This window comes from Ahaetulla prasina, chromosome 17 (assembly GCF_028640845.1).
Source record: "Ahaetulla prasina isolate Xishuangbanna chromosome 17, ASM2864084v1, whole genome shotgun sequence".
Classification (NCBI taxonomy): Eukaryota; Metazoa; Chordata; class Lepidosauria; order Squamata; family Colubridae; genus Ahaetulla; species Ahaetulla prasina.
Window position 1 is genome coordinate 7,872,367 of NC_080555.1, and position 18,570 is coordinate 7,890,936.

At 40.6% G+C, this 18,570-nt stretch overlaps 1 protein-coding gene across 1 annotated transcript in view; it reads left to right on the forward strand.

Moving 5' to 3' along the window:
- Positions 1–946: 946 nt before the first annotated feature.
- Positions 947–18,570, forward strand: part of ACTN3 (actinin alpha 3) — a 50,587-nt gene continuing 32,963 nt past the window's right edge. Inside the window, exon 1 of the mRNA XM_058159997.1 lies at positions 947–1,274. Coding sequence (XP_058015980.1) covers positions 1,143–1,274 — 132 coding nt within the window. The 5' untranslated portion in view covers positions 947–1,142. The remainder of the gene's footprint in view (positions 1,275–18,570) is intronic.

The following is an 18,570-nucleotide window of genomic DNA, read 5'->3' on the forward strand; positions in this document are numbered from 1 at the left end:
TTGTAAAATAATAGCAGTTTCTGGAATTTCAAACATCCTGAGATAACGTGCAGCATCTAGTTGTAATATTGGGGAACCCCACATAGAGCTTGTGAAATAGACATCTGAATGAACATCTGCAGAAGGTTTTTCCTTCATTACTTGGAATCAAATAAAAACATCAAAAAAAAACAAAAAACACATTTCGTTGGACAGCGTGCCAAGATCTCAAAAAGAACTCAGGTTGCTTGGTTGTTGTCATTGAAAATGCTGGGAAATGTTTAGAATCTATTCGGGAAACATGGTAGCAAGTCCAAATTCATAAGAGAACATCTGGAAACTAATTTGGCCTTAACTTCTTCCTCAACCTGGGGGCCAGATGATAATCAGCGGAAGGGTTTGCCTCCAGAAATTTTGGGTGCTCCATCATTGGACGTTTTTTAAAAAGATTATTAGACAGCCACTTGTCTGAAATGGAATAGGGTCTCCTGCTTGAGCAGGGGGTTGGACTAGAAGACCTTCAAGGTTCCTTCCAAGTCCATTGCTCTGTTCTGTTCATTAACAGCCATATGTTTATTCTTGAATCTTTTGACAGCGTGTCAAAAACCTTCCCTTGCACCTTAGTGGAAAGTTAACGACAGTGCCGTATGTAAGGTTTTTCCTCTTTTGCTGTACTGAAAATGGGAAGTTTCCTGCCTGAGCAGAGATTCTTGCTCTAAGGAGAGTCCTCCTGCATCTGGCACGGATTTTGTGGGAGAGACATTCAGCCCACGAGCAATTTCTTTTTTAAGAGCTTGCGGCTCTGCTTTAAGGGGGGGAACACTTGGCCTCCCAACAGTTGTCTTCACCACCCCTATCTGGTTGGTAGGAACACTTGTGCTGTCCCCTCCCCGTGGCCTTTTTAAGATGGAACCTGATCTCCCTTCCTGGGGCTGATAATACTTATTGAGGACTGGTCACGTGGATTGGTTTTGACAGGTGCAGCTGCAAAGCAGGCAGACGCACAGCCTGGAGGGACTTGGGGGATCTTGACCTCTAAGGGGTGCCGAGAGAGGGGAGCAAAGCAGAAAAAGAGACCGAAAGCTCGAGTGAAGGGGGGAACCGTGTAAATTGTAAGGGAGAGAATAGACACAGAGGAAAAGGGCTTCGCAGAACAAGGCAGCATGACGACGCAAATGGACACCCACATCCAATACAACCATTGCTACATGGTGACCGAAGACTACATGGCACAGGAGGAAGACTGGGATCGGGACTTACTGCTTGACCCAGCCTGGGAAAAGCAACAGCGAAAGGTAGGAGGCCAGTTAGAGAGAGAAAACAGCAGATTCAAGATGTATGGATTGGGTTCCAGGCCCAATGGAACGTCTCCAGGAGAGCTGCTGGGTCATGAGCCGGCTTGGGTGTTTCTCTTAATTCCTTGCTGTGTTGCTTTTATCGACAAACTCACATTTATTTCCAGTGCGGCACCAATCATAAATACCAGGTAGTAATTCTGGGGTGCGCCTCTGTCTTCCGGGGGGTGGGGGGGGAGCAAATCCCTTGATTTGGCCTCAGTGGAAATTTGCTGAGTGGGAAGACAGATAAACGCTCCTGAAACCATGGATGTTGAGGTCTGAGGTCATACCTGCTTAGTGGACTTTGCAGGATCGGGGAAAGGCTTGTATTGATTAAAAAAAAAAAATAACCTGATGGTGGAGTCAGTGATGGAGTTAACCTGACGGTGGAATCAGTGTCGGAATTAACTAATCTGTTTGGAAATTGCCTGCTTTTTTTCTGATCTGAAATAAACATTTAGCCATGGTGGCACAGTGGTTAGAGTGCAGTATTGCAGGCTAACTTCTGCTGACTGCTGATTGCCAGCAGTTTGGCAGTTCAAGTCCCACCGGCTCAAGGTTGACTCAGCCTTCCATCCTTCCTAGGTGGGTAAAATGAGGACCCAGATTGTTGGGGGCAAGAGGCTGAATCCGTAAAACCGCTTAGAGAGGGCTGTAAAAGCACTGTAAAGCGGTATATAAGTCTAAGGGCTATTGCTATGGCTATTGCTATTCCATAGAGTTAGCCACTACCCTAGAGAAACGAAGGCATCTTGCACCTATATTATAGGAGTGAGGATGCCCGTCTTCTAAGGGCCAGCTGCCATCTCTGTACATTAGATACCGTTGCCTGCAGCTGTCACCTCCCATCAGCCAGACCCACATCCCACACAGGACCGACCATGAGTGACATTTTGGGCACCGTACGTCAGGCGAGATTCAAAGTAGCACTGGCGGACAGAAGGGGTGTGCGGGAGAAGAAGGAAAGAGCACATATGTCAGCAGAGTGGAATCTGCCGAGGGCCGGAGCAGCCACGTCTGAGCAATGCTTGGAATGACAGAGACCCAAGAGAGAAGGAAAAGGAACCAGCTAAATATATCTTTTTGTGGCAGTTGGGAACTCGCCCTATCACAGCTTGGTGAAAATATTATCACACACGGGCCGTACCCTAATCGCAGGCTTTCAGAGATGGCCCTAACCTCTTTCCCCCAACATAATGCTGACTTGTATGCCAAAGCATCTCCCTTAGTAATTAAGCAGTCATTGGCACACACGCCAGAATATCTGATAGTAGACTAGGACTCAGAACTCTTGTGCCATGAGAAGGGAAACACTTGCATTTAAAAAGAAAAAAAGAGAGAGAAAGAAATGAATGAAAGAGAAAAAGAAAGAAAGAAAAAGAAAGAAAGAAAGAAAGAAAGAGAGGAAAACACAATATTTGCTTTGAGTTTTTCAAGTCTCGGCAGCATTTGGCAGCATTTGTAATTTTAGGGACTGGGGGGAGAAGGAGAAAGGAATTCACCAACTCCATCCTTATTTCAGTTCAATCACAATCTCTTATTTTCTAAGGATAGTAGGGGGAGGGGGGACACATTATAAAAGTTTCACGCATCCGTTCTGCTTTCTGTGCAACTCTTGTAAGAAGTGCTGTGCACCCCTCTTGGCTACATCTATCATTTGTGGAGCCCCTGTAAGAGTGATAAATCTGAGATGTTCCTCTGAATTCTTGTCTCTGAAAACTTACATGTTGCAAGAGATGCCCTTAAGCAAAGATAGTTTTCAGAAATTTATTAATCTTTTCCCAAAGCGCGCTCATTCTCTGACATAGAGGGATCATATGGCCTTTTTCTCTAGAGCAAAGCGTATGGGACAAATTTGGGCTGCGCTCTAAAATCTAGATTTGGAATTTTTTTTTTATTACTCTTCAGGTCTCATTGTATCTACTATTTCTTAGCCTCCGTTATCTAATAATAATAAAACAAATACAATGCTATACTAGACAGGTTCATTCTGCAGATAACATGATTATATGACGAAAAATATGCGATATTCTGTGAACATAACCTTTTTATTCTGCACCTGTTCATGTATTTTGAGGCAGGGAACTGGAAATAAGTAGCATCTTCTATGGAATATGGATGAGAAAATTATCTCCGAGTTACAATAAAAAATCAGAAGGAAGTTGGTAGAACCTTTTCTGAGTAACACGTTTTATTAAAAGCCATATGTTTTTGTGAGCTGCAGTTCCTGCCGTCAGCTCACAAAAGATTCTGCTTTTTAATAACATCTGTTAATTGGAAAAGGCGTTTCCGGACATCTCCTGATTGTTGTTGTTGTTTTTTTTGCCACTGTAGATTAGCTCAGCTGAGTTTTGATATTTCATGCTATTTGGCTTTTAAATCACATTTGGACTATGATATCTTGCCTTTTTGTTCTTATGGTTTCTAATTTGTTTTTTTTAATTTTGAGAACAGGCTGTGTTTTACTAGTTGAACTTGTACTTTACATGAAAAAGATCCCTGGTTCAATCTTTAGCATTTGATCGATTATCCTTTAAGCTATTTTATCATCAAAAATTTGAGATTTGTAGCCAAGTAGATCCGGAGAGCAGCATGTGAGGGAATTTTGGTGTTATTAAGATGAGGAGGCAGTCTGATTCAGCAGAGGGCAGCTTCTGATATTTTTACCAATGCCAGATAAGCAGACAGTAAGTTTTTAAACAATATTTTGCTGGTATTCTCATGCCAATAATCAAAACATAAAATCTACCTTGCTATATAGATTCTTCACTGTACAATGCAGATCGAACTAACCTCACAGTTAAATTATGGCCATTTTCTTACGTATCTCTTTGATTTGGTGTCTCAAGTGCACACCAGCATTCCTCACCAACCTTTTCAGATAAATAATGATTCTGAGCCAGAGTATATAATGGATCTAATTCACTTTCATGGCTGGGTACTTTGAGATACCATCAACATAATGCCTGAAGAAAGGTCAGCTAAAAAAAAAATCTGGTTTCCCTAAAGCTTAAGTGTGACTAAAGTGACTCAGGCTGGCCTATGTCAGGGATCCCCTTTGTGCTCTATAGCCAAAAGGATCTCTCCACTGTTTACTTTGGGGTCAAAGGCATGGTGGTCTTGTGATAACGGGGAAGGGCCAGAAGAGCATCTAAGATTGCATCACAATGTGCCCAATCATTTAGGACAAGTTGTCACTGAGGCCTAGAAGGCCGTTTCTGGGAAAGAGCTATGTTCATCGGCTTGGATTCAAGATGACTTAAGACCTTCCCCATATTCTACTCTCTTGCTTCATTGAATAAACTTGTATGTCTACGGAGATTCACACTCATGCAGATCATGGTTTGTCCCAAAGATGTTTTTTCAAAAGGCAGCTGGGCTTTCTTGGGTTTTTTTGTTTTCTTTTTCTTGAAAACGTTTTGCTCCTCGTCCAAAGAAGAGTTCTGAAGAAGTTTCTTGGATGAGAAGTAAAATGTTTTCAAGAAAAATCCTTTGGGACAATAAACTTGTATCTTCTAGTTGTTGTTTTTTTATGCATTTAATGTAGGTGATGGGATCGTTAGAAGAAGCAAGTTGCACAGGTTTCAAGCTAGATGTCGTTTTTATAACCATGAAAACTTCTGGTCTGTTGTTGGGTACACAAGAAATTCCTTTCTTCTTGTTTTCGCAATGTCTGGTTCCAATGCTGGTTGAGATGGCATATGCTGGACCAAGTAGACTCAACTTTCTTCCGGACCTTGTATCTATTTGCTCTCCTTCATTTAATTCTACATTCCTATTTATCTAACAAAGCTTCGACTGCTGTTCAAACAGCATGGTCCATCTTGAGATCATCTCGGGATCTCTAGAGGGATCAGGTTGAAGAAGGATGGGCTACATAATTTTCATACCATTGCTGGAGGAGGCAAATTAGAATAGAATAGAATAGAATAGAATAGAATAGAATAGAATAGAATAGAATAGAACAGCAGAATTGGAAGGGACCTTGGAGGTCTTCTAGTCCAACCCCCTGCTTAGGCAGGAAACCCTATATCATTCTGGACAAATGGCTGTCCAATCTCGGAGCGTTTGCAATTTCAGGAGGCAAGTTGTTCACCTGATTAATTGTTCTAACTGTCAGGAAATTTCTCCTTAGTTCTAAGTTGCTTCTCTCCTTGATTAATTTCCACACATTGCTTCTTGTCCTACCCTCAGTTGCTTTGGAGAATAATTTGATCTTAAGTTGATAAGAAAAGCAACATCTTTATGAAGAAGACAGAGAGCAAAGCTTATTTCTTTCCTATTCCAAAATCTGAAAGATTACATTATTCATTTTTTTAAGTCACCAAAGGACTTATGAAAATAACAATGCAGTTCCATGTGCACTTCTTTCAACTTGGATCTCCCATGTACCAGCTAACCTTCACAACTGGTATGTTTTAATGCACTTGTGTATGACTGCCATACCTTATATGGATAGTCCTTGACTTACAACAGGTCAATTAATGATCATTTGAAGTTACTACAGCCTTGAAAAAGTTACTCATGATCTGTTCTCAAAGTTACAATTGCTTCACCACCTGTGGTCACCTGATTATATTTTATATGCTTGGCAACTGACGGGTTGTCGTGTCCTGAAGTCCTGTGATTGCATTTTGCGACTTTTTTGCCATTTCCCAGCAAAAAAAAAGAAAAAATGGCTTTGCACTTATGACCGTGTGATTCGTTTAACAACCACATGGTTTGCTTAATAACAATAGAGACTCCTTTAACGACCATCCCCAAAATAGTTATAAAATCGAGTCCACATAACGCCTCAACTTACGACTGCAATAACTCATGACTGAAATGCTGATCCAATTGAGGTCGTAAATTGAGGACTACCTGTAGTCACTATTGACCCCAATGACTAATGAAATGTGGAACAGAAATTGCCTCCAGAAGCGGTGAATGCTCCAACACTGGGAAGTTTTTAAGAAGAGATTGGACAACCATTTGTCTGAAATGGTCGAGGCCCCTAGGGTTTCCTGCCTGAGCAAGGGGTTGGACTAGAAGACCTCCAAGGTCCCTTCCAACTCTGCTCTCTTCTAATGAACAGACTGGCCACATTTGCAAAGGCGGATGTACCTGGATGTACCAGCTTCTCCTTCCCCCACCCCATTTTGCTGATCGGGGATTGCTTCTTCTCTGCCGAATAACGCCTGGTCGCGTAGCTCTTGAGTCCAGAGACTTATTTCCTGCTGATGCTGGAGATCTGTGGGGTTGGTTTTGCATCAGTCGGGTATCGGGTGGCTGCTGCTGTTCCAGATGCCTTGCCCATGTAAGGCAGTTTCTAAAAACTGCTCTCCAGCTCTACTGCCGTGCAAGGAGGTTACGGATGAGCTAATAGTCGTATTTTGGAAGAGGACAGAGCTTAATTAGGGTACGGGAAGGGTCTCCCTGCCCGTCCCTGAAAGATAGATGGGCCTTCAGAATGAAGAAGCTATTTAAAGAGAGTTGCATCTCTTGAGCGAAACAAGTACTTCATGCACTCACTGTGTGGATAAACTTAAAAAAATATGGTTGGTTGGCGTTTAGGTATAATGTATCTCCTAAAGTAGTCACCGTGTGTGTGAGAGATGGGCATCGGTGTAAATTTGTTTAATTACTAAATCGCGTTAGACTTGTTCAGTAGATTCTCTATTCAGTTAGTGGTGGGTTTCAATTTTTTTTACTACCAGTTCTGTGGATGTGGCTTGGGCGTGGCATGGCTTGGTGGGTGTGGCTTGGTGGGCATGGCAGGAGAAGGATATTGTAAAATCTCCATTCCCTCCCCAATCCAGGGGAAGACTACTGCAAAATCCCCATTTCCTCCCGATCAGCTGGGACTTGGGAGGCAGAGAATAGACGGAGGCGGGGCCAGTCAGAATTTTTACTACCGGTTCTCCGAACTAGTCAACATTTCTGCTACCGGTTCTCCAGAACCGGTCAGAACCTGCTGAAACCCACCTTGGACTTAGTATCTTCTTTGCAGGGGCGTTTAGATGTGAAGCAGAATAGAGCAAGTCATGCATAATAGACAATAGGACTGTGTTCCCTCTTTTGAATGGAAGTTATTCATATACACAATAACCATGATCAATTTTCAGCTGCTATAATTGCTCAGGGAGCAGATCTCATATTCCTTCCTCAATTCTGGCTAATCGGTGCTAGAATCTGGGCCTGGTGCAAGGCATCAACATTTCTGAGCAATGCTAAATTTTAATCATGCTTAATCCTTCTTAAAAAAAACATCTGTTTTTAGATTATTGCAGTTCTGCATACAAACATGCCTGCTCAGGCCACCCACCCACAATTTCTGGCTATTCAAGCTTGAGATTGAATGTTCTAGCCTGCAGAGATTACAATTTAAATGCCGGTGGTAGGGAAAACTGCAGTGGGAGGATGTGAAACAGAGCATTTGGAAAAGCCAGGGTAGCAAACAAAATACTATACTGAGGAGTTTCATTGGGTGTTTAAAGATGCAGCAACACCTATTATGTTGAGAGCATCTAGCCGGAAAAGTCTTTCCCACCAAGGCCCCTGAACTTGTATGTTGGACTACAATGTTGATAATTTGAATCTTCTTGGCTGAGGATGAGGAAAGTTGTGGGGGCCCCCCCACACCTGAAACCCATAAGTAGGAGAAGTGTAAGATATAAGGCTTCATTGTAGGATGGGAGTTGACTCACAGGTCCGAGAAAAAAATACATAGATCCCTGCAAAAAATAAATTTAATACTCAGATTGCTGTAAATATACAGCAACATACTGTATGTTATCTCCCAACATACACAGTACTACAGATGAGACATACTGGGGTTTGCAGTTTATCTATGAGCCTGGCCAAAAACAAAAACCAGGGCCAAACGAGAATAGGGCGTGGATGTGATCATCATCATCATCCTCTTTTAACGACCCCATAATCCCTTGCGGGGTGGAGTCTGGCCAACTGAATGGAGGTAGCAGAGTGTTTTAACGGCCATTGCCCTTCCTGTCACCAATGAGGAGTTTTCTTTAGCAGATATATTTTCAATGTGCCCAGAGGGAGAAATATCTGCCTTTACCTAGGATCGAACTCACAGCCTCCTGATTGTGAGGTGAGAGCTCCAATAAATTGGTGTAGCAGCAACAAATAGCCTTAGGGGCATGTCCCAAGAGTCAAGACTCACTCACCCACACACAAAAATCCCTTATAAAATGCACATTTAATCTGCCCTAAAATCCTTCTTTTCAAAATGTGTAGAAGACGTTACCGGCACGGTTTTTAAATCAAAAGATGTAATTTTAGTGCATTTCGGCGTCACAAACGAAGTCATTAAATAAACCCCTGCATTAACTTCTACCTGTTTTATTAGGGAGAGATTTCCATCAGCACATTTCTTACTGGAACCCATAAGCGGCCAACTTCAGTTGCGTTCCTCTTCTCCAAAAAAACCCGAGATGGAGCAAATCAAAACGTTCATCTCTCCCCTCCCTCCACCAAACCTCTTTGTTGTGTTACATCATCTTTTTTGGCTGTCTCCCACAGCGCACAATAGAAGGGATTGCCTCTTTTGTAATGATGTCGGCCGTGGCCAAATCCGTTAAGCCTCATCAACAAGCGGCCGACGAGACAAAAACCATCCCTGGCATGGCACCTGCAGGGAGATATTTGCCTTGGCTAGCCTCATTGTGTGTGTGTGAAACCGGAAATAGCTTCTCATTGTTGTGTCAGTCGCACAGAGAAACGCATATGTACACACAGACACACACACCCTCAGTTAAGAGAGACAGGGGCTCAGATCCGGTCCCTGTACGGTTTGGCAATCTTACAGACTGGGGAAGAGCCAAAATAATAAAAAGAAGTACGCCGACCGCTTTGCTCACATTATTTAATAGCGCAAAGGACTTAAAAGTCTTACGAGGGATGAGTATCAGCTTGCTTTATAATATCAAACTAATTGCAAGGAGGAATCGTTGTGTTTTGAGTAATTAGGCTACGGCAATTGCTGGGAGAATCCTAGAATGCATCTGTTGCTTGTATTCTTACCATTTATATTGCAATTGATTGTTTCCTGATTGCTTATTTGTACCCTATGACTATCATTAAGTGTTGCATCTTATGATTCTTGATGAATATATTTTATTTTTTCTTTATGTACACTGAGAGCATATGCACCAAAGACAAATTCCTTGTGTGTCCAATCACACTTGGCCAATAAAGAATTCTATTCTATTCTATTCTATTCTATTCTATTCTATTCTATTCTATTCTATGACAGCTCGATTTGCAACGGTTCATTTAGTGACCGTTCAAAGCTACAATGGCATTGAACAAAGTGACTTATGACTGTTTTTTCCCACACTTACGACCTCTGCAGTAACCCCACGATCTTGTGATCCAAATTCACAGTTGCTCTTGGCAACTGGCTCACACTTACGACGGACACTGTGTCCCAAGATCAGATGATTCCCTTTTGCAACCTTCTGACAAGCAAAGTCAACAGGGGAAGCCAGATTCACTTAACAACCAGGTTATTAACGTATCAACTGCAGAGATTCACTTAACCACTGTTGCAAAAATGTCGTAAAATGGGGCGAAACTCACTTAACGAACATCTTAACTTAACAACAGAGATTTTGGGCTCAATTGTGGTCATATGTTGAGGACCACCTGTATATGCATATTGCCTATCAACACTTCCAAGCGCTGCTGTAATGGCAGAGAGACTCTGGCATCAAAAAGCTCTGTGATACCTTAATCCAAAACCAAAACCAAACACAAACCTTGGGAAATTTAAAGGACAGGTAGTCCTCGAATCAACGGCCCCCATTGAGCCCCAAATTTCTGTTGCTAAGTGAAACATTTGTTAAGTGAATTTTGTCCTGTTTTACGATCTTTCTTGCCACCGTTTGTTAAGCTTATCGCTGCAGTTGTTAAATTAGTCACGGTTGTTAAGTGAATCTGGCTTCCCCATTGACTTTGGTTGCAAAAGGGGGATCTCATGACCCCTGGACACTGCAACCGTTGTAAGTATGAACCAGTTGCCAAGTGGCCGAACGTAAATCATGTGACCATAGGGACAGCGCATCTGTCATCAGTGTGGAATTCAGTCATAAATCACTTTTTTTTTCAGTGCCTTTGCAACTATGGTCACTAAACAAATGGTTTTAAGTCAAGGATTGCCTGTCACAACGGACACAGTGGGAATCTTTTTTTTTTAAATTTACATTTATATCCCGCCCTTCTCCGAAGACTCAGGGCGGCTTACAGTGTATAAGGCAATAGTCTCATTCTATTTGTATATTTACAAAGTCAACTTATTGCCCCCCCAACAATCTGGGTCCTCATTTTACCTACCTTATAAAGGATGGAAGGCTGAGTCAACCTCTTGATCTGAATCAAGAATTACTTCTTATGTGCTCCCAAGTTAAGAATGCGTATACTTGCTTATTGTATATTTAATATACAGTAATGTATACTTGCTTATTGTATACTTAATTTCTTTATGATTAACCTCGAGTTGCTTAGGGTGGGTAGCAATCCGGTCTCCCCAGTTACAATTTCCTCACTCCAACCACTCCTTAACTTTGAATTACAGTAATGAGTAAGCACTTATCTGATAGTCCATTTAAGACTTCTGGGTACTGTATTATCAGAGACATGACCATTGGAAACTTAATACAGATGTAATAGAGCCTGGAAGAGTTACGGCCTGATCCTTTAGGATCAAGTGGTTGTTTTTTTAAAAAATATCAAAGGCTGAATTGGGAGTCATCGGAATTTAAAATGTGTAAGACCCCTCCTTCACTCCTCTTTTACTCTTCCTTCTGCCTGTGGCATTCTTTTTGTGCTCCGGTCCCTCTGAATCCCATTTTGGTTTTGGATACAATTTTCTTCCTCTGATATCTTTCTGACTTCTTGAAAGCCAGAACAATATATTCCATTCTTGTCTACCGATTGTCCACTTGTATTATACAGGTCTGCCTTCTGCAAGCATCAGTGGGATGACCAAGGATAATAATCAATGGTTATAAGTTGAGTTTGTATATAATATACAAATGGATGAAGACTATTGCTTGACATAGTGTAAGCCGCCCTGAATCTTCGGAGAAGGGCGGGATATAAATGCAAATAAAAAAAAAATATGTGGACAATTCTATCTCTTTATCAGCTTAGCTTTGTTCGTTCACGTTAAGCTGGCATTTTAAACAATCTGATGACCATATTTGTTGGTTGTTACACAAATCATGCACGTTTTCTTTCATAGCTTAACCAGTCCTTGTGAACTCACGTAGCAACTTTTTCTTAGAGATGAAGCCAGTTTAAAAAAATTAAAGCGCCACGCTCAATTTAGAAGGATCCTCTAATACGTTCAGGGCAGGCCAAATATATTTTTTCCTACAAAAGGGCAGAGCTTCAAGGAGAGAGGAAAAAAAATAAATTCTATGAGTGCTGTGGAAGCTAGCTGAGAATAGTGGAGATTGCTGGAATCCATAATGTTATTAAATTCTCCAAGACTATACGGTACCTTAAATGCTATTTCAGGTAGAAAAAATGTTTTAAAAAGTCTAAGCGGAAAAATATATTGCTGTAGTTGTTGATATAGAATAGAATAGAATAGAATAGAATAGAATAGAATAGAATAGAATAGAATAGAATTTTTTATTGGCCAAGTGTGATTGAACACACAAGGAATTTGTCTTGGTGCAGATGCTCTCAGTGTACATAAAAGAAAAGATATATTGCTTATCATCTGAATTGGAAAATCAGAAAAGCTGGACCAACGTCTACTGAGAATGCATAATGACCTTCCCACGGTATTTATACATCTGCCTTCATCTCAGGTGTGCTAAACTTCTGCTAACAACACATTATTCAGTGAAACAGGGGGAAAAATGTCGTAGAATTCCATTAGGTAAGTATATCCATATCTGTTTTCAAGTTTCAGATTTGGGTTTACTAGGCACGGAAATTATCCTGGATGTTTAAAACTCCCTTCTCCCTCAGTTTATATATTGAGGGTTTTTTTGTTTGTTTGTTAGGTTTTCAACGAACACTTGATAGTCCAGAAATCAGAATTCTCCATAGGTACAAAAACTCTGATTTGATTTAAAAAAACTGCAGATGCTGTCTTTTAGAGCTTGCTGTAGGGCATTGCATGCCAAAAACAACTAGACACAATGTCACAAAGTCCCCCCCCCATGCCATCACTCTGCTAAACACATAATTCCCACAGCACTGTCTTATGCCTAAGGATAAGAATGTAATAGGACTGTAGTACTGTTACCCTTCTCATCTTTCCTATTACCTGTTCCTTTTGGCATCTTATGACTACCACTTTGTTGGTTATATATCTTATGATTTATCACTTTGTTGCTTGTATGTGTACTGAGAGCTTATCCATCAGAGACAAATTCCTTGTGTGTCCAATCACACTTGGCCAATAAAGAATATTCTATTCTATTCTATTCTATTCTATTCTATTCTATTCTATTCTATTCCATTCTCCATTCCATTCCATTCCCTATATTTTCTGTTCTGTTCTGTTCTGTTCCGGTCTGTTCTGTTCTACTCTACTCTACTCTACTCTACTCTACTCTACTCTACTCTACTCTCTACTCTTTCTCTTTGTGTAAGCAAATGGATGGTGGAAAGAGTCTGACATTTTGAACAGAGTTCAGGAATGAATGTACAATCTGTCTATGTAACATGGGAGAAAAGAGATTTGATTTGCAGGGCATCCATTTTGCTCATTTGTAATCTAGTGAAAGGAGAATGGAGATCATTGTGTGAGTTGCATGTTATTATTGTTATTTTTTGGCTTCGAAGACAATGCAAATGAGGATGCATGCTTGTATATATCCTCTTTGGACTAGGGAAGCTTATTCAGCATTATGATTTAATAGAAAAGCTCCAGAATTAATACTTAATCAAGAGGAAACTCATATGGCTGCTGGATTTGCTAAGCAGTGGCAGAAGATTTGTGAGACTCCATGCTGAGATTAAATCTGTTTCAATCCAAATGTGCAGTTGTTCATTCTGTTTTACATTAAGACTTTATTTACATTCTTCTTTTTTTCTGGTTAGAAAGGTTGGCTTCTAAAGGAATTATGTAATGGTGAATAGGCTGTCAAAAAAACGAAGAAAAGAGAATAGATATATGATTGCTGCTGTTCAACTCTTGGAATTTAAGGCAATCAATTTTAATTTATCTCGGTTTTGTACCAAAGGCCAAGCTTTTAGCAGAAGCCATAAAGTAAAAAAAAAAAGTCTTCCACAAGGGATTTAGCAGATACTCATTCTGATCTTTCAAGAAAATAATTTCCTGCCAATTTATTTTAGCTGACAATCCGAATAATTCACATCAGTCTAGAGCCTCTGTAGCTTCCCATGACATTCCAGCCTTAAAATTCTTGCTTCCAAAAAAACCGGTTCCTTGAAATAGACCAATGAGCAGACACGGCCAAAATGTTTTCGAAATAAATGATTGCTCTCCGGCTCTGTAAAATGTATTTTTAGCATCTTCTTCGATTTAATTCTATTCTTGAGGAGAGAGTAACTGAGAAATGGATGCAGCGCCTTCATTTACTGTTCAGATTTTGGTGATAGAGCGAAGGGAAAGAGCAGACTTCGCTTGCATGAGTTCTATATAATTTTTCTCTGGAATATTGTAAGCAGTGGCTGAAGTAAGGGAACATAGAGATTTAAGGACATTCTGCCAGCCTCGGAATTCACATTTAACATCACAACTGGAGCTCATATACAGCTAGTCCTCGATTTACAGCCACAGTTGAGCCTAAAGTTCTTGTTGCTAAGTGAGACATTTGTTAAGTGAATTTTGCCCCATTTTATGACCTTTCTCCCCACAGCTGTCCAGTGATTCCCTGCCGTTGTTAAGTTAGTAACACGGTTGTTTAAATGAATCTGGCTTCCCCGTTGACTTTGCTTGTCAGAGGTTGCAAAAGGGGATCGCTTGACACTGCAACCGTCATAAATATGAATCAATTGCCAAGTGTCTGAATTTTCATCACGTGACCATGGGGATCCTGCAACGGTGGTGAAAAATGATCCTAAGTCACTTTTTTTTCAGTGCCGTTGTAACTTTGAACGGTCACTAAATGAACTGTTATACGTCGAGGACTACTCGTATGTAAATCCTTTTGGCCAGAGACCTACTTCTCTTCCCCAGTACTACCACCACCATCCTTGATTTCAGCAATCTTATTTAGGATGACAAGACTTTTTCTGGGGGGAGATTGATCTGGGCTCCTGAAAATAATTCAGATTTTTATCAGGCTGTCTCTCCCAATGTTTTTCCTACCTTTCTTCTACATTATTGCTGATTCTCAGGCATGTGTAGGCTAGTCAAAATGAGCAAACACACATCCAGAAAACCAGGGATAAGTTTTTGGTTGTGTCATTGTCTACCTTTCAAAGCAGGCCAGGTCAGGAAACAAGACACCCCAAGAAACACTAGACCTCTGTTGATATACTGTAGGCTCCAATAATAGAATATTGAAAAACTGATAGAATTTCTATTTCCCTTTCCATTAGAGTTAAAATAGAGTAATGCTAGGGATGTGGTGGCTCAGTGGCTAAGACCCTGAGCTTGTTAATGGAGAGGTCGGCAGTTCAGTGGATCAGATCCCTAGTGCTGCGTAACAGGGTGAGCTCCTGTGATTTGTTCCAGCTTCTGCCAACCTAGCAGTTTGAAAACAGGTAAAAAATGCCAGTAGAAAAAATAAGGGACCACCTTTGGTGGGAAGGGAACAGCGTTCCGTGTGCCTTTGGTGTTGAGTCATGCCGGCCACATGACCATGGAGACGTCTTTGGACAGCGCTGGCTTTTCGGCTTTGAAACGGAGATGAGTTCCCTAGAGTCGGGAACGACTAGCACATATGTGCCAGGGGAACCTTGACTTTTACCTTTAAAGCAATATCAAGCTTTCATACTTTCCTGTTTTCCTGGGCTAAGCTCATGTTTTATCAAGACCTTCCTTGTTTGTATTTCTCTACAGCTGTGTTGACATTCAAAAAAGCCAACAAGTTTCATTGACATAATCAGGCTGTTCTGCCAAGCTCACCTATCTGCACAAAAAACGGGGAGCCCTAGATTTGGATATAAAAGACCCCCATGTTCAATCTCTCTGACCCTTCAGGGTAGGAATTAGCAAATGACACCATTATGAGATGTATGCAGGGAAATCAAATATTTGGTTCAATATAAGGCCATGTCCTTTTTCTTAACCTTCATATTTCACAGCTGTTTCCTTGAAATAAAAGTCCCTCAACCAGAAATATTGGTAAAACGAATTACAAATTATTTTAATGGTCCTATTATATTTTTATGCAGGGAATAGGATTATTGTAAACCTATTTTGAGAGTCAGTTCGGTGTAGTGGTTAAGGCATTATGCTAGAAACTGGGGAGACTTGCCCACTGCTTGCAGTTTAGGCACAAAGCCGTTACCGAATACCTCCCACCGACCTGTACGCTCGCACAGAGAGGGACTCCTTAGGGTGCCGTCCGCCAAGCAATGTCGGCTGGCGGTGCCCAGGGGGAGGGCCTTCTCTGTGGGGGCTCCCACCCTTTGGAACGAACTTCCCCCTGGACTCCAGCAACTGCCAGACCTTCGGACTTTCCGCCACGAGCTGAAGACCTATTTGTTTGTTCGCGCCGGACTGGCATAGGATTTTAATAGGATTTTAATTAGTTTTAATGTTTTAATATTTTATTAATTCGGGGTTTTATTTTTAATGTTTTAATTCGGCCATTTGTAATAAGTTTTTTAATTTATGGTTTTATGTGTATATCTCTGTTGTTTTATTAATGGCTGTAAACCGCCCTGAGTCCTTCGGGAGAAGGGCGGTATAAAAATTTAATAAATAAATAAATAAATAAATAAATAAAGCCAGCTATGTGACTTTGGGCCGGTCACTTTCTCTCAGCCCTGGGAAAGGAGGCCATGGCAAGAAAATTTCAGGAGAACTTATTCAGGCAGACTCCAAGAATCGGACGTACCTGGGGGAAAAACAAACCATTTTACTCTCTTTTATGCAAAACTGCAAAGTAACATTTGCAGAATAAATATGGACGTCAGAAATGTAGGAGCACTCTTGTCAGGAAGCATCATCTGCAAAAATCTAAAACACATTCATTTCAGCTGCAGCTCTTTGTAGGAAAGCAATGCCTAACTGATGTTAGGGGTGTAGGAAAAAGCTATGAGTAACAAATTCCTGAGGCTACAATTGGGAAGGTAGAGGATGAGACATTTTTCCCCCCATGCTTTATTTGTTTTATATATATAACATTCAATTTCCATCAAACTGTGTGTGATCTGAGTACAGTTATTTTTAAACAATCATAATCCACATATTTGTTGTAGTATTCATCACCATAATGTTGATAATATAATAACAATAATACTTAACATCATCTTTTTAAACAACTTTCACATTAACATTTCCTCTTTTTATATGTCCTCTTTTCTAACTTCTGTTTCTATTGTCTGGCCATTGGTAAAATATATCCCATATCAAAAAATATTCAGTTTCTTCTTTATGCTTAATAGTAAGCGTTAATCTATCCATTTCTGCACATTCTAATATTTTCTTAATTACATTTCACTCAGACGGAATCTCTCCATTTTTCCATTGTTGTGCAAATACAATCCTACCTGCAGTTAATATATGCAAGACCAGATATATAATCTTTTTATCATATTTTTCCAGTAGAATGCCCAACAAAAATATCTCTGGTTTCAAGTCTATATGTTGCTTTGTCATTTTTTCCAACCAAGCATGTATTTTTGTCCAATATTTTTTAGCTTTTGGGCATGTCCACCACATACGATAATATGAACCAGGCGATTGATTACATTTCCAACATTTAGCAGATCGGTCTTTATACGTTTTTGCCAATCTTGCAAAATGCCATCTATAAAACATTTTATACAAATTTGAGGTTGAGACTTTCTGAAGTTTATTAATCTGTTGTAATGTAGAAGCAGATAAAGGAGAACTTTCCGGACCAACTTGTTAAGAGAACACAAGCTCTATATATTTCATCACAGTAAGAATTCCTACATCCTTAGCTTTTCTTAGAAGCCAGTTCTCTGATTCCCCCAAAAGATTAGAGTCAGAGGAAGTTAAAATGCTCTTAAGTCCTCTGCGAAATGAATGGATTACATTTAACATGTCCAACTCATGATTTAATCTAGATCCAATCTCTTCTGTCTCCTCATTTGGGAGCACATGATAACACTCAAGTGTTTGCTGAGTCGAAGCTAACCAACGTTCATATTTTCTTTTTAATAAATGTCCTTGTTCAGCTGTGCTTTTCTTAAAAAACTCGGCAGAATCCAAGTGGGGAAAACAATCTTGAAATGAATACAGAAATGTCAATATTCTGTGACGGAAGTGGATAAGACGGAGAAGTGAGCATGAAGACGGGGGACACAGTGACACGTTTTTAAGATTTTCCTGGATTTTAGTTTGATCCTGGGGCTTTTAGTTCTGTACTAACTGTTTTTGTCCAATTTATGTCACATTAACTTTCATGCCTTCTGCAGAAACTTACGCGAAAAGGCTTTTTTTGGGGTGGGTGGGGTTGATCTGCATTCACACTACTAGAGTTATAATATTTCCTTAAAATCACTACCTAGTTCAGGTTTGCATGGTAGATTTGTGGGCAGAAGATTAATTTCAGTGGGTTATAGAGGAATCTAGATAATAGAATATTACAAGATCAAATTTGGGTCGGTCACCAGGACCAGAGACTTACTTTTCCGAGCTTTTGGACTCATGCTGGAGCCCATCCTCGGCGAATGTGTCTCTACTGGAATACGTGCTTTGAGGTGTTCTGTGAGCTGTGTTTATGTGGAGCAACTTACGACTCGCAGAACAGCCCAAAACACACATTCCAGTAAAGATAACTTCTTTGAAGATGGGCTCCAGCATGAGTCCCAAAGCTCGGAAGACTAAGCCTCTAGTCCTGGTGACTGACTCAAATTCAATCTCACATCATTATCCCAGGTCACGTATATTTTGTTATTCAGGATGGTGCTTATAAGTGCTATGTGCTTCAAGCTCAAAGCATTAGACCTCATGCAGCCACTCCAGGGCCTGTTTATGTCACTCCCCTTTGGGAGGAGGTTTTGAAGCATCTATAGCAGGACTCCTAGATTCTGCCTTCTATTGAGGACCTGTATATTGCACGAGTCAAGAAGAGGGCTGTGAAAATATTTACAGACCCCTCACATCCTAGACATAAAT